The sequence below is a fragment of the Mercenaria mercenaria genome, chromosome 13 (assembly GCF_021730395.1).
Source record: "Mercenaria mercenaria strain notata chromosome 13, MADL_Memer_1, whole genome shotgun sequence".
In the NCBI taxonomy this organism is placed as follows: Eukaryota; Metazoa; Mollusca; class Bivalvia; order Venerida; family Veneridae; genus Mercenaria; species Mercenaria mercenaria.
In genome coordinates this window covers 39,530,999-39,543,254 of record NC_069373.1, presented here as the reverse complement: position 1 = coordinate 39,543,254, position 12,256 = coordinate 39,530,999, and the positions used below count along the sequence as shown (strand labels likewise).

Below are 12,256 nucleotides of genomic sequence, written 5' to 3'. Positions count from 1 at the left end.
AACACACAATCTAAATGATATTTTATGTTTTCTCATTTTTTACCTGAAAAAGTATGCTTGTCCGCGGACACACAGAATGAAAAATGCACTTGTCCGCCGGCAAAAAAAATCACGAGTCGGATAAGTTGGACACAGGAATCCCACACCCCTGCAGGGGTGGGTAGATCAAAGAACTTCGAGCATCAACAGTCCATAAAAAGCACAGACGAACAGCCGTTTTCGTTTGGTTAGGTGTTTATCCATTCTAAGTTCGTATTTATCCAGCACTGTTTCCTATACCAGTTAGGAATTATCCGCAAATTTAAACTCACCTCATAATCAATACAATTTTTAAGCTATAAAAAATCAATTCCAAACTTTGATACTGTTAAACATTGTCAAAGAGATATTTATGGAACTAATACATTTAATAAGTAAGGTCTTACTGCAATTTCTGGTACTTTAAAACAGTTAGAAACATAAAACATGTTCATTTTGAAGACTTTTTTAGTACATTTTAATGAATTCCAGCCACATAATGTGACATTTCGATTGAAATGTTTAGTACACAAAAGGCTTGCAAATATATCTGTCATTGTGCAACTGATATTTTTATTTCTGACTTATTTATAGCGAACCCCCTTATTGAATTGAACAGAAAGGACTCTATCTTAAATTTTTTTAACCGGACTTGTCGTTTATCGTTAAATGGAAAGTACTAAGTTCAAGTTCAATGTTCTCAACGCTCCCGTAGTTATCTGCATTATGATTATCGAACGCCGTATTCCCCCGTAGTTAGTCATTCATCTCGACAACTACAAGTAGTGGTAGTTAGCTTGTAGGAATTTCATTAATATTTTCAGCAGGAGAAAAGTTATTTCGCGAGAAAGTTATAAAGCAAGAAAATTGGGATTGCCTTAATTGATTGTGGCATTCGTTTGGGATATTGCTGTGTTTCAGAAGTCGTCTGCACTTTTTTGTTTTTAGTAATTCAAGCAGAAGACAAAATGGCATCAAAGGGATCAGAAGGAAAACGTGTTGTTGTTATAGGAATTGATGACAGTGAATACGCAGAGAAGGCTCTCAAATGTAAGTATATGTATTTTATTTATTTATATCTACACTTGCGTTATAGATTTTACATGTTGATTACATCGTTTTATCAATACCTGAAGTAAACCACGTGGCTATATTAGGCGGGTTGCCAAAAAATGAGGATAGTAGTTAAAATCATTCAAATACCTGCTTGACCGAGAGGTTAAGATAGTATTTTTCCATTCCCTTAAGCAATTGAGGTATGTAAATATATTGCGCTATACCAATGTACTTCAAAATGTAAGAAAAATAGCAGGTATACATTTATCGTATTCAGACGATATGCATTTGTAATTACATTTGCGTCCTGACTCACTTGGTTATTTTTAGGACAGTTTCGTTTATTTAACAGTTATCAACTATCAAGGTTTTCTGATACATGTAATGTAGGGCTGTCATTGATTGGGTCTTAGGCGTATCGACGATACCGATATATCAGAAGACAAATATCGACGATATATTGATTATTAAGTTAGATTAACGACCTATTTGTTCATATAATACTATATACCTTCCTGTAAATGCTATTTTAAGTTTTATTGCCTACTTTCCATATTTCTGTTTGATTGTGTTGTATTTGTTTTTATGAAATAAAAGAAATACATAAAAATTAATAACATCTTTCATTTTTATTTTGCCTTCACTCCTTTTTTGCATTCATCCAAATTTACAACTTTGTGAACTTAAGATGTTTTTAGGGTCTGAGTGTTTATTTGGGTAGTTTTTTCTCCCTGTAAAATATAGATTTTTGAAAATGGGAATCGATAATCGATCGACCAAAAAAAAATCGTTGATACATCGATATCGCTTCTATCGAGGACAGCCCTAATGTAATGCCTGGTAATTGTTTGTATATATTGGCAGGTATTTTATATTTCTGGTGTGGCTATAAGGCGGACTTAGGTTTGTAGTGATATATAACATAAAGAACTACAATACTTCATACGGTGTAAAACAAACGTTGAACATTATTTTGTATACACCTTCTTATAATGCATCAGTTAACATTAATATCAACAGCCTACAGTTTCATTTCCGCTTAATGAAATATTTACATAAAAAAACTAATCCACTTAAATTTTGTAACAATAGGGTCTTATAATGATACTGTTGTCGTCCTTGTTGCAAAACGACATTGAAAATAAAAAAAAAAAGACTGATCCACTTAAATTTTGTAACCGCAGATGTTTTGTTGTAAGACGACCTTGAACATCAGATTTAAATAGGACGCCTATTGTATGTATGTTATCAGCATTTAAACTGATTAAACTCGCGTCAATAGTGTCCCTTTTTTCTTTAATATGCATTATTCTAATTCTATTCTATACTGTTAATACACACGTATTTTCATGTACGTTCCAGCCTTCATGTCTGCTGTGAATAAAACACAAATATTGCTGTATAAAATTGCAACACGTGCATTACCAGTGTGTTTCTGTGTGTTTACTACAGTTTCCAACGTACGTCGATTATTTAAAAATACTGCAGTGAATAATTAATGATATTGTTAAGCTGGTGAATACCTATATAATGAAGGACAAATGAATTTTCATGCGGTATTAATGACCACGTTGACTGCATGCAGACTGTGTTCTTTCTCAGTCGCCATAATGTATTGTGTAACTCATATTAACGAATATTATATATGAGAATCCATATACATATCAAATTTTGTTTTATACGAAAGGTCATAAATTGCTCATGTATGAATAATACCAATTGTAAACAACGTCTCATTAAAACTGATAGGATTTCGTTGTTGTTGTTTTTAGCTCACCTGTCACAAAGTGACAAGGTGAGCTTTTGTGATCGCGCGGTGTCCGTCGTCCGTCCGTCCGTGCGTGCGTCCGTCCGTAAACTTTTGCTTGTGACCACTCTAGAGGTCACATTTTTCATGGGATCTTTATGAAAGTTGGTCAGAATGTTCATCTTGATGATATCTAGGTCAAGTTCCAAACTGGGTCACGTGCCTTCAAAAACTAGGTCAGTAGGTCTAAAAATAGAAAAACCTTGTGACCTTTCTAGAGGCCATATATTTCACAAGATCTTCATGAAAATTGGTCAGAATGTTCACCTTGATGATATCTAGGTCAAATTCGAAACTGGGTCACGTGCCATCAAAACTAGGTCAGCAGGTCTAAAAATAGAAAAACCTTGTGACCTCTCTAGAGGCCATATATTTCACAAGATCTTCATGAAAATTGGTCAGAACGTTCATCTTGATGATATCTAGGTCAAGTTCGAAACTGGGTCACGTGCCTTCAAAAACTAGGTCAGTAGGTCAAATACTAGAAAAACCTTGTGACCTCTTTAAAAGGCCACATTTTTCATGGGATCTGTATGAAAGTTGGTCTGAATGTTCATCTTGATGATATCTAGGTCAAGTTCGAAACTGGGTCACGTGCGGTCAAAAACTAGGTCAGTAGGTCAAATAATAGAAAAACCTTGTGACCTCTCTAGAGGCCATATATTTCAAGAGATCTTCATGAAAATTGGTCAGAATGTTCAACTTGATGATATCTAGGTCAGGTTCGAAAATGGGTCACGTGCCATCAAAAACTAGGTCAGAAGGTCAAATAATAGAAAAACCTTGTGACCTCTCTAGAGGCCATATTTTTCATGGGATCTGTATGAAAGTTGGTCTGAATGTTCATCTTGATGATATCTAGCTCAGTTTCGAAAGTGGGTCACATGCCGTCAAAAACTAGGTCAGTAGGTCAAATAATAGAAAAACCTTGTGACCTCTCTAAAGGCCATATTTTTCATGGGATCTGTATGAAAGTTAATCTGAATGTTCATCTTCATGATATCTAGGTCAAGTTCGAAACAGGGTCATGTGCGGTCAAAAACTAGGTCAGTAGGTCTAAAAGTAGAAAAACCTTGTGACCTCTCTAGAGGCCATACTTATGAATGGATCTCCATAAAAATTGGTCAGAATGTTCACCTTGATGATATCTAGGTCAAATTTGAAACTGGGTCACGTGCCTTAAAAAACTAGGTCAGTAGGTCAAATAATAAAAAAATCTTCTGACCTCTCTAGAGGCAATACTTTTCATGTGATCTGTATGAAAGTTGGTCTGAATGTTCATCTTGATGATATCTAGGTCAAATTTGAAACTGGGTCAACTGCGGTCAAAAACTAGGTCAGTAGGTCTTAAATTATTAAAATCTTTTGACCTCTCTAGAGGCCATATTTTTCAATGGATCTTCATGAAAATTGATCTGAATGTTCACCTTGATGATATCTAGGTCAGTTACGAAACTGGGTCACGTGCGGTCAAAAACTAGGCCAGTAGGTATAAAAATAGAAAAACCTTGTGACCTCTCTAGAGGCCATATTTTTCATGAGATCTTCGTGAAAATTAGTGAGAATGTTCACCTTGATGATATCTAGCTAAATTTCAAAACAGGGTCACGTACCTTCGAAAACTAGGTCAATAGGTCAAATAATAGAAAAACCTTGTGACCTCTCTAGAGACCATATTTTTCAATGGATCTTCTTGAAAATTGGTCAGAATTTTTATCTTGATAATATCTAGGTCAAGTTCAAAACTGGGTCACATGAGCTCAAAAACTAGGTCACTATGTCAAATAATAGAAAAAACGACGTCATACTCAAAACTGGGTCATGTAGGAAGAGGTGAGCGATTCAGGACCATCATGGTCCTCTTGTTTCTTTAATATTAGACTATCAAGTGTTAGCCATTAATAGTAGTTACCCCATTAAAATAGGCAAATGGTAAAGTAAGTATAAATTTGTCCCTGTTAATTAATGTACGTGTCGAAAAGCTTGTATGAAAAACAACGACTTTTTATCTAATTTAGTTGTTGGCCGGTTTGAATATGATTATCTTTAATGTCGAACCAATAGTCATTATACGTGCCACTGATACAGACTTTCACATTTTAGCTATCGGCGTTGCAATATTTCTGAGAATTATGTGTTTTGAAAGCTCTGTTGAGATTTTATATATCTTAATGGCATCAGAGCTCTAACTAATAATTTTTAGCCAAGATATATCGATGTATCAAAACGATTTATCAGGAAAAATATAGTCCCTTAATCTAGTAATGCATACTGTTCGGTTTTTTTTCTTCTTAATTTTATTCAATATTTCATACCTATATGCCAGTTAATAGATAAGGTAGACGGTTTTCCAGTGTTTTGCTAAGGTGTAAGATGACTCAAGTACTGAAACTGATGAATGAATGCGTAAATACATACGCTACTATGATAAATTAGTGCTCAAAAGAAAAGCATTTATTATTTGAAGAATACGGTTTGCAAGGAAAAGAATCTATCAGTGGTAGAGGTAGACTAGCCACTAAACTGATAATAATATATTTCTACATTTTTCCTTTTTTGACGAATTTAATTTCATAGAGACAAAAGCCAGTCTATTTTAGAGATTTTCGCAGAGGAATGATGTTGAAATTATGATATTGGACATAGAATATAGACTGGCTCAGTTCACTACATTTAATCATAAAAATGTAAAAAAGATATAACATAGTCTAGGAGCTAGTCTATGGTAGAGGGTATGGATTGTAAGCAGAGCCTTGTGACCGCCTGAACAGCTGTCCTCAAGCAAGATATTTCAAGAGATTCTATTATTATTACATGACACTGTAAGCAGAAGGGACATTTTACTTATAGAACAGTGATAAATTGAGGGACATTGTTTGGTCGTATTTTTAGTATACATAGATTATAAATGAAAAATTGTAGGCTAATGATCTAGGGTCTGCAACCTTTTTCAAAACTTGTATACTAACACATGTGATGCACGGGATACATTTTCATTTCTAACAATTATTGCTCTGTCATTATTCCAGAACTTCCACTTCTGTTTGCTCATAATTACCTCGGAATGAAATTCCTCTTAGACATTTCATTATAGCCATGCAATTGCCACCAAGTTAGTTAAATTCCCACGAATCTTTGATAAATTAGCATATTTCTTTGTTTTGATGGAAGAATTCTGGCGCATTTGTCAGAAAGGGTTTCTAGTCCATTTTTCTAGTTGTCAAGGTCATTCATTAAAAACTGGTAGATCTACCTCGCCGAATATTACAGTGTACCTGAATACTTTATATAGTTACAAAAAAATAAAGATTAACATTCTGTCGGAAAGATACGAATACGAATATTTCTATAGGAACGGATCGATATTTATTCTCCGGAAGTAAGAGATGAAAAACATTCTCGTTCTCAAAGTTAGTGTTGATAAATGTAAAAGGAAACTTGAGCTTTCATTGAATGTGTTCAATTACTCCAAACGCCGCTTTGAATCCGGTTGGTGCAAGTTTTCCGAAAATCCTGCCAATGGTTAGCAGACGCGAAGAACCCTATTTGACCTTTGGCTTTAAGTGTGACCTTGACAGTGGATCTTGTGGTCTGTATCATGCGGTCTTGTGTCGTGTTGACGAAGTAAACAGTTTATGCTAGTTAGTCCTTCCGGCGGTTTTAAAGATACATAGCTGAAACATAATAGTTTGATTTAGCGACAAGCGTCGTGCCCTGATAAGGTAACTATGAAGATACAATAAAGCGGTTTAGAAGACATGTGGCCTACAAATAAGACCTAGTCCTTGAGTAGTGACCTAAGTCCTGTATCATGCATGTTTGTGAAGGTAATTTGAAAATCTGATATATTTCTCAGGAAAGGCAGGACCGACGGACGCGAGTAACGCCAAAACGTCCCCCCCCCCCCCCCCCCTGACACCATATGATGTATCTGAGTGTGACAGATTAATGAGGTTGCTACATTTTATAGGAATTTAGAGTCCCACATGTGCTAGAGGCCAGCCTCGAATAAAACCACTCTTATAAAGCATGCTTTTAAAAGCAACATTAAAAATTTACATTTGTCGAGAGACTTCCTGTCAACAAATACCGCCGTTTTTCAATTCTAAAAGGCAGTCTCAATGTAAAGATTTTATAGAACTTTCAATGAAAGAGAGTGGGCGTGCTAAAATTATGTATTTTCCTTACATGATCATAAACGTTTTATCAAATAGATCCTGTTTAAAGTATTCTTAAGTGGAGAGTGCTGGTATTTGTACAACCTTTTTATTCAGTACTTGCACTTTCCTGGGTCCTTCAGTCCCAGTCTGTTTTCAGAGCTCGGTGGGTAGAAACTATAATATTCAAATTTTGGACTGCATGATAATTTATTCAAAATTCAGGGCATCAATCCTCCACTTATGATTCATTATGTTATGAACTTTATGCAATGGACAGGTTAATACTGGTTCCGAATCAAGTACTCGGTCAAGGTGTTAGTGTAATTGACCGCCAAATACTGAAACACTAAATTGAAAAACGACAAAGCGGAGAATAGTGGACAGGAACCAGAATAAACCATAACGATAATGCAATAGCTATAATCTACATCACGTGCAACACTCGGAAAAAAATGTAAACATATGCATAAACAAATGCAAACATTATTAACCTCACATGCCAAGTACTTCTTTTTTCATACATAAACAAAAAACAAAACGTAGTTTTGAAAAATATTGTTTTATTCATCTTGCTACCGACTAGATTGTTTCGAATTCTTCCTAAATTTATATTTGTTTTTCGCTTTTACTGTCTCAGCAAATTCCCATGTGTATTTAGAAGAAAAGGGGCATAATTTTACAAAATTTCAGTAGCGTCAGGAGTTATCTCTTGTAGACAAAACATACGGTCTATAAGCAGATGAAGATGAATGAAGTATTGAGGTGGAAATGTATTGCATTAAACAAGATTGCAGATGCAGATTAGACCGTGATGTAAATAACCGATATGGCAACAACGGATAAAATTTCTGCTTTCTAATTCTTTGTTGCGAGATTTTGGAGAATAGTCGCAAAATATAACTACTGTAAATGGAAATGGAACAGTAGACTAAATATGTACTGAATTTTTGGAGCTGCATGGTTCGAGAGACAGAAGGTCCTAAATACATACAAAAAGAAGGCACTTACTAACTTATGGCACAAACCTCTTGATTTACTTCATGGGAAAGATGTTTAGAGATCATTATGAGTTGCTGAGCAACAAAAAAGTCATGTTAACATCTGCTAGATATTGATCATGCTCTCGCAGCTGCTTGTTTCTCGTACACTGTGCAATCCTATTATATAATTATGGTGTACAGAAAAAGCCCAAAGTATGCAGCAGATGTGTGTTATTTAAATTCGCTTGCACTAACATGTTTTTTTAGCTCACCTGTCACATAGTGACAAGGTGAGCTTTTGTGATCACCCTTTGTCCGTCGTCTGTGCGTCTCGTGCGTCCGTGCGTCAACGATTTCGTGTCTGCAAGATAGTGGTTTCGTTTATGATTTTATTTTAACCAAACTTGCACACAACTTGTATCACCATAAGATCACGGTTCCTTTCTTGAACCGGCCAGATCCCATTATGGGTTACAGAGTTATGGTCCCTGAAAGGGCCAAAATTAGCTATTTTGACCTTGTCTGCACAATAGCAGCTTTATTTATGATTTGATTTTTACCAAACTGGCACACAACTTGTATCACCACAAGATCTTGGTTCCTTTTTTGAACTGGCCAGATTCCATTATGGGTTCCAGAGTTATGGCCCCTGAAAGGGCCAAAATTAGCTATTTTGACCTTGTCTGCACAATAGCAGCTTCATTTATGATTTTATTTTAACCAAACTTGCACACAACTTGTGTCACCATAAGATCTCGGTTCCTTTCTTGAACCGGCCAGATCTCATAATGGGTTCTAGAGTTATGGCCCCTGAAAGGACCAAAATTAGCTATTTTGACCTTGTCTGCACAATAGCAGCTTCATTTATGATTTGATTTTAATCAAACTTGCACAAAACTTGTATCACCACAAGATCTTGGTTCTTTTCTTGAACTGGTCAGATTCAATCATGGGTTCCAGAGTTATGGCCCCTTAAAGGTCCAAAATTGGCTATTTTGGCTTTTGCAGCCATATAGAGACTTCATTTATGGTTTTGTTTGATACAAACTTCCAAAATATCTTCAACAACAATACATCTTGGATTCCATGACAAATCAGATCCATTCGTAGGTTCCAGAGTTATTTTATCTTATACCTGATTACCTCCCCTGATTGTAATAAAATAAATTTATATAAGTAAGTACTTATTATTTGAAATTTCATTATTGTCATTAGTTGGACTGAGCCAATGAGGGTAGATAACTATGGACTGATTTTATGTCAAATAACCTCCTTTTATTTCAAATTAAAATGGGTATATCTCCGTAACTAATGAAGATGCTGATCTGAAATTTCATTTATGTCAACAGATTTATTTGGCAGATCCTTCTTTTGTTCACTTACAATATTTTTTTTAATTACTTCCCTTTTACGTTACTATAAATAACTTATTTATTGTAACTTTTTTATTATTGGCCGTAGGGAAAAACCGAGATCACTTTCCTGTGGTACAACATGGATGGTACCTCCACTTTTTAGGTGTATTTTGACATATCTGTACCTTGTAAGAATGTTTTTCTTTTTGGTTTATTTTCTTCCCTTTGTTGTTCCTGTCCTTTGGACTTAGATATTTGTTCTGAGGACCGTCTTGTCTCTAGTGCAATGGTAACAGGTGAGCGATATAGGGCCATCATGGCCCTCTTGTTTAATTTGCTACCTCTAGCCCTGGGTTGAGCAAAACTGAACATTTATAGATGTCACAACTACAAAAATACAATTTGGAGACACCCGCAGCGGTTAACATGGAACCCTCAATAATACACAGAAGTGTAGTTCCATGAAAAGTGGCATATATGATACGCAGTTAAAATCATGGGCTTGCCCTAATTGGCAGAACTAAACGAATGGACTTCTCACATTTTTTGGCAAAAAAACAACAACATTCAATCGTAAACAAAGATTGACCGTAGAAAAATGAGTGGAATTACATGGACGAATATCAGAATTAATAGTGCGATTAATTGTTTAGAGACAGACAATTTAAACTACTTCTCTTTTATTCCTTTATGTTCTTAAATTCTTTAATTTGATTTATACCTCATTCTTTAAAATAGTTCGTTTTTCTTTCACGTCAAAGTGAATTTTATTGTGTCATATGAATATCAAACAGCCATATTTAACTGTAACGTTAATTCCTTTCTGTACACCATAGAATAAAGAATAAGTAACTTTATATCTCAACGATTTGTCCTTGTAATTAATTGTGTTAGACTGAGAATATCGATCACGTTACAACAAAAAAAGAATGGTTTCTGTTTATGTCAGTGATCACGAACAATCTTATCTTCACCTTTTCCAGAAAAGCACTTTACACCAATTTTGTATTTCTGACTTTATTATCATATGCTGATATTATGCTCTAGGTTTATAAAAACAATGTTTTTCAGCATTTTAAAACTGCTTACCATGTTTAGACAGATTTTGTCATATAGTTCTTTGGTCATGCTGTATGAATTAGACAGATTTATCGAGAGTTATCATTGCTATGTATCTTTGATTTAATCACAAAATGTTGTGTATCTTTCTACGTCGTGTAACGAAACGTAGCGCATACGTTGGCCACACTCGTAACGTCAGCAATTCTTATCCATTGCTACCTTGAACATAACATTACGGCCAAGTTCGATTACTGGTCAGATCGTGTCAGCAAATCGAGTTACGGCAATTAATTACTTAAAATTGCGAAATTTGACGGTATCCGTTCTATGTCATTAACTTTTATAGTTCATATCCAATGTTCACCGAACTTTGTTAAAAAATCATCTTTACCAAAATGTTATAACTGGCAGCTGGATTTCAATCCAACAGGCGGGCAGTCGAATATAAGCACCAAGTTATGACATTTTTTGAGTTAGAGATTTATCTAATCTGACTTGGTTGTGCAACTAAGGTATGTTAAGGGAGGGTTTTTTAAACTAGTATTTCTTATGAATTTCAGACAGCTGAACATCTGTTTTTTCACGCAAATCATATACAAGTATAAAACAATAGATCTTTTCTTTATGACTTTCCTGGGGCAAGATAATTATGTTTATCAAATCTATATGCTAAATAAAATCGTACTTAAGTGGACACAAATAAGTTTAAGTGGCAAGTTCTTAAAGTTCCCAACAAGTCCATTACTTTACCAATGTCTAATTTACCATTTTCTGAGGGGTGTATTGCAACCGAGTCTGTATTCTGCAAACACTCATTTTGTTAAAAGGAAAACTGATTATTTTAATAAAATGATTTCTAGTTTACTCAGCCTTGGTAGTAACTACTACTTCAGGTAACAAAAAGGGCCTTTTTGACCACTATTTTCTGGTGTATACAAAGGTATAACAGGACAAAATATTTCGTTCAAATAGTCTATATCAGTTTTAAAATTATGTTGTTGTTTTTTTCTCAGATTCCTATAAAAACATATCGGTATGTCTCCTTTTAGAATGTTGATTGTTGAGGATGTTTTTAACATTATTTCCGGCATTTCGTTTTCCAGTTTTGTAAGTATATGTATTTACCATCTCCTATTAACGCTAACGTTTATACAGGTCGAGTATTTTGGTTTGATTGTTGTAGAGTCAGTGTCAACTTTGAATGAACTGGTTCTTATGATTTACATAGACACAAAATCGCAAGTTACATTTCGAAGCGCAACTAAATTTTTATAGCTGTTCAAAAGAAAACAAACGTCTGCGCATAGCTTGCTAGCAAACTTACTTTTATTGCTAATGGGTATGACAGTACCCTAACTAAACATACGTAGCAAGGTTATTTATTTTATTCCGGCGAAATTTGTACTGTATATAGTCATAACGTCAGTCTTTTACTGTGTTGATTTAATTTAATCATATTTTATTACTCTTTGATATGAAGTTATTAAAATAATAGTTCCAACATACATAACCAAAGAGCAAAAGGGTCGGACAACAAGTTCTGACAACATTAGAGACTGTCCTTCCTTTTTACTGTGTTCACTGAAACCCTGTATCTTCAAGATGATCAAATGCGAAGGTTGATTACGTTTCTTTTCGAACACCTCGTATTAAGTTCCCTTTCCTTCATGGCTGACGTTTATGAATAATAATGTTGAAAAAAAAACGTGCATTATCAATGTTGTTCCTGTATGTTTACTATAAATACATCAAACATTTCCCTGTATAGAATGAAGGCATGTGTATGAATATTTCAATTATTTGATACTGCAGTTAAAA

At 34.7% G+C, this 12,256-nt stretch overlaps 1 protein-coding gene across 1 annotated transcript in view; it reads left to right on the top strand.

The window, feature by feature from the left end:
* LOC128547897 (universal stress protein Slr1101-like) overlaps window positions 1-12,256 on the top strand; it is a 34,884-nt gene that overhangs the window by 2,927 nt on the left and 19,701 nt on the right. The window contains exon 2 of the mRNA XM_053521616.1: window positions 967-1,068. Coding sequence (XP_053377591.1) covers window positions 987-1,068 — 82 coding nt within the window. The 5' untranslated portion in view covers window positions 967-986. The remainder of the gene's footprint in view (window positions 1-966; window positions 1,069-12,256) is intronic.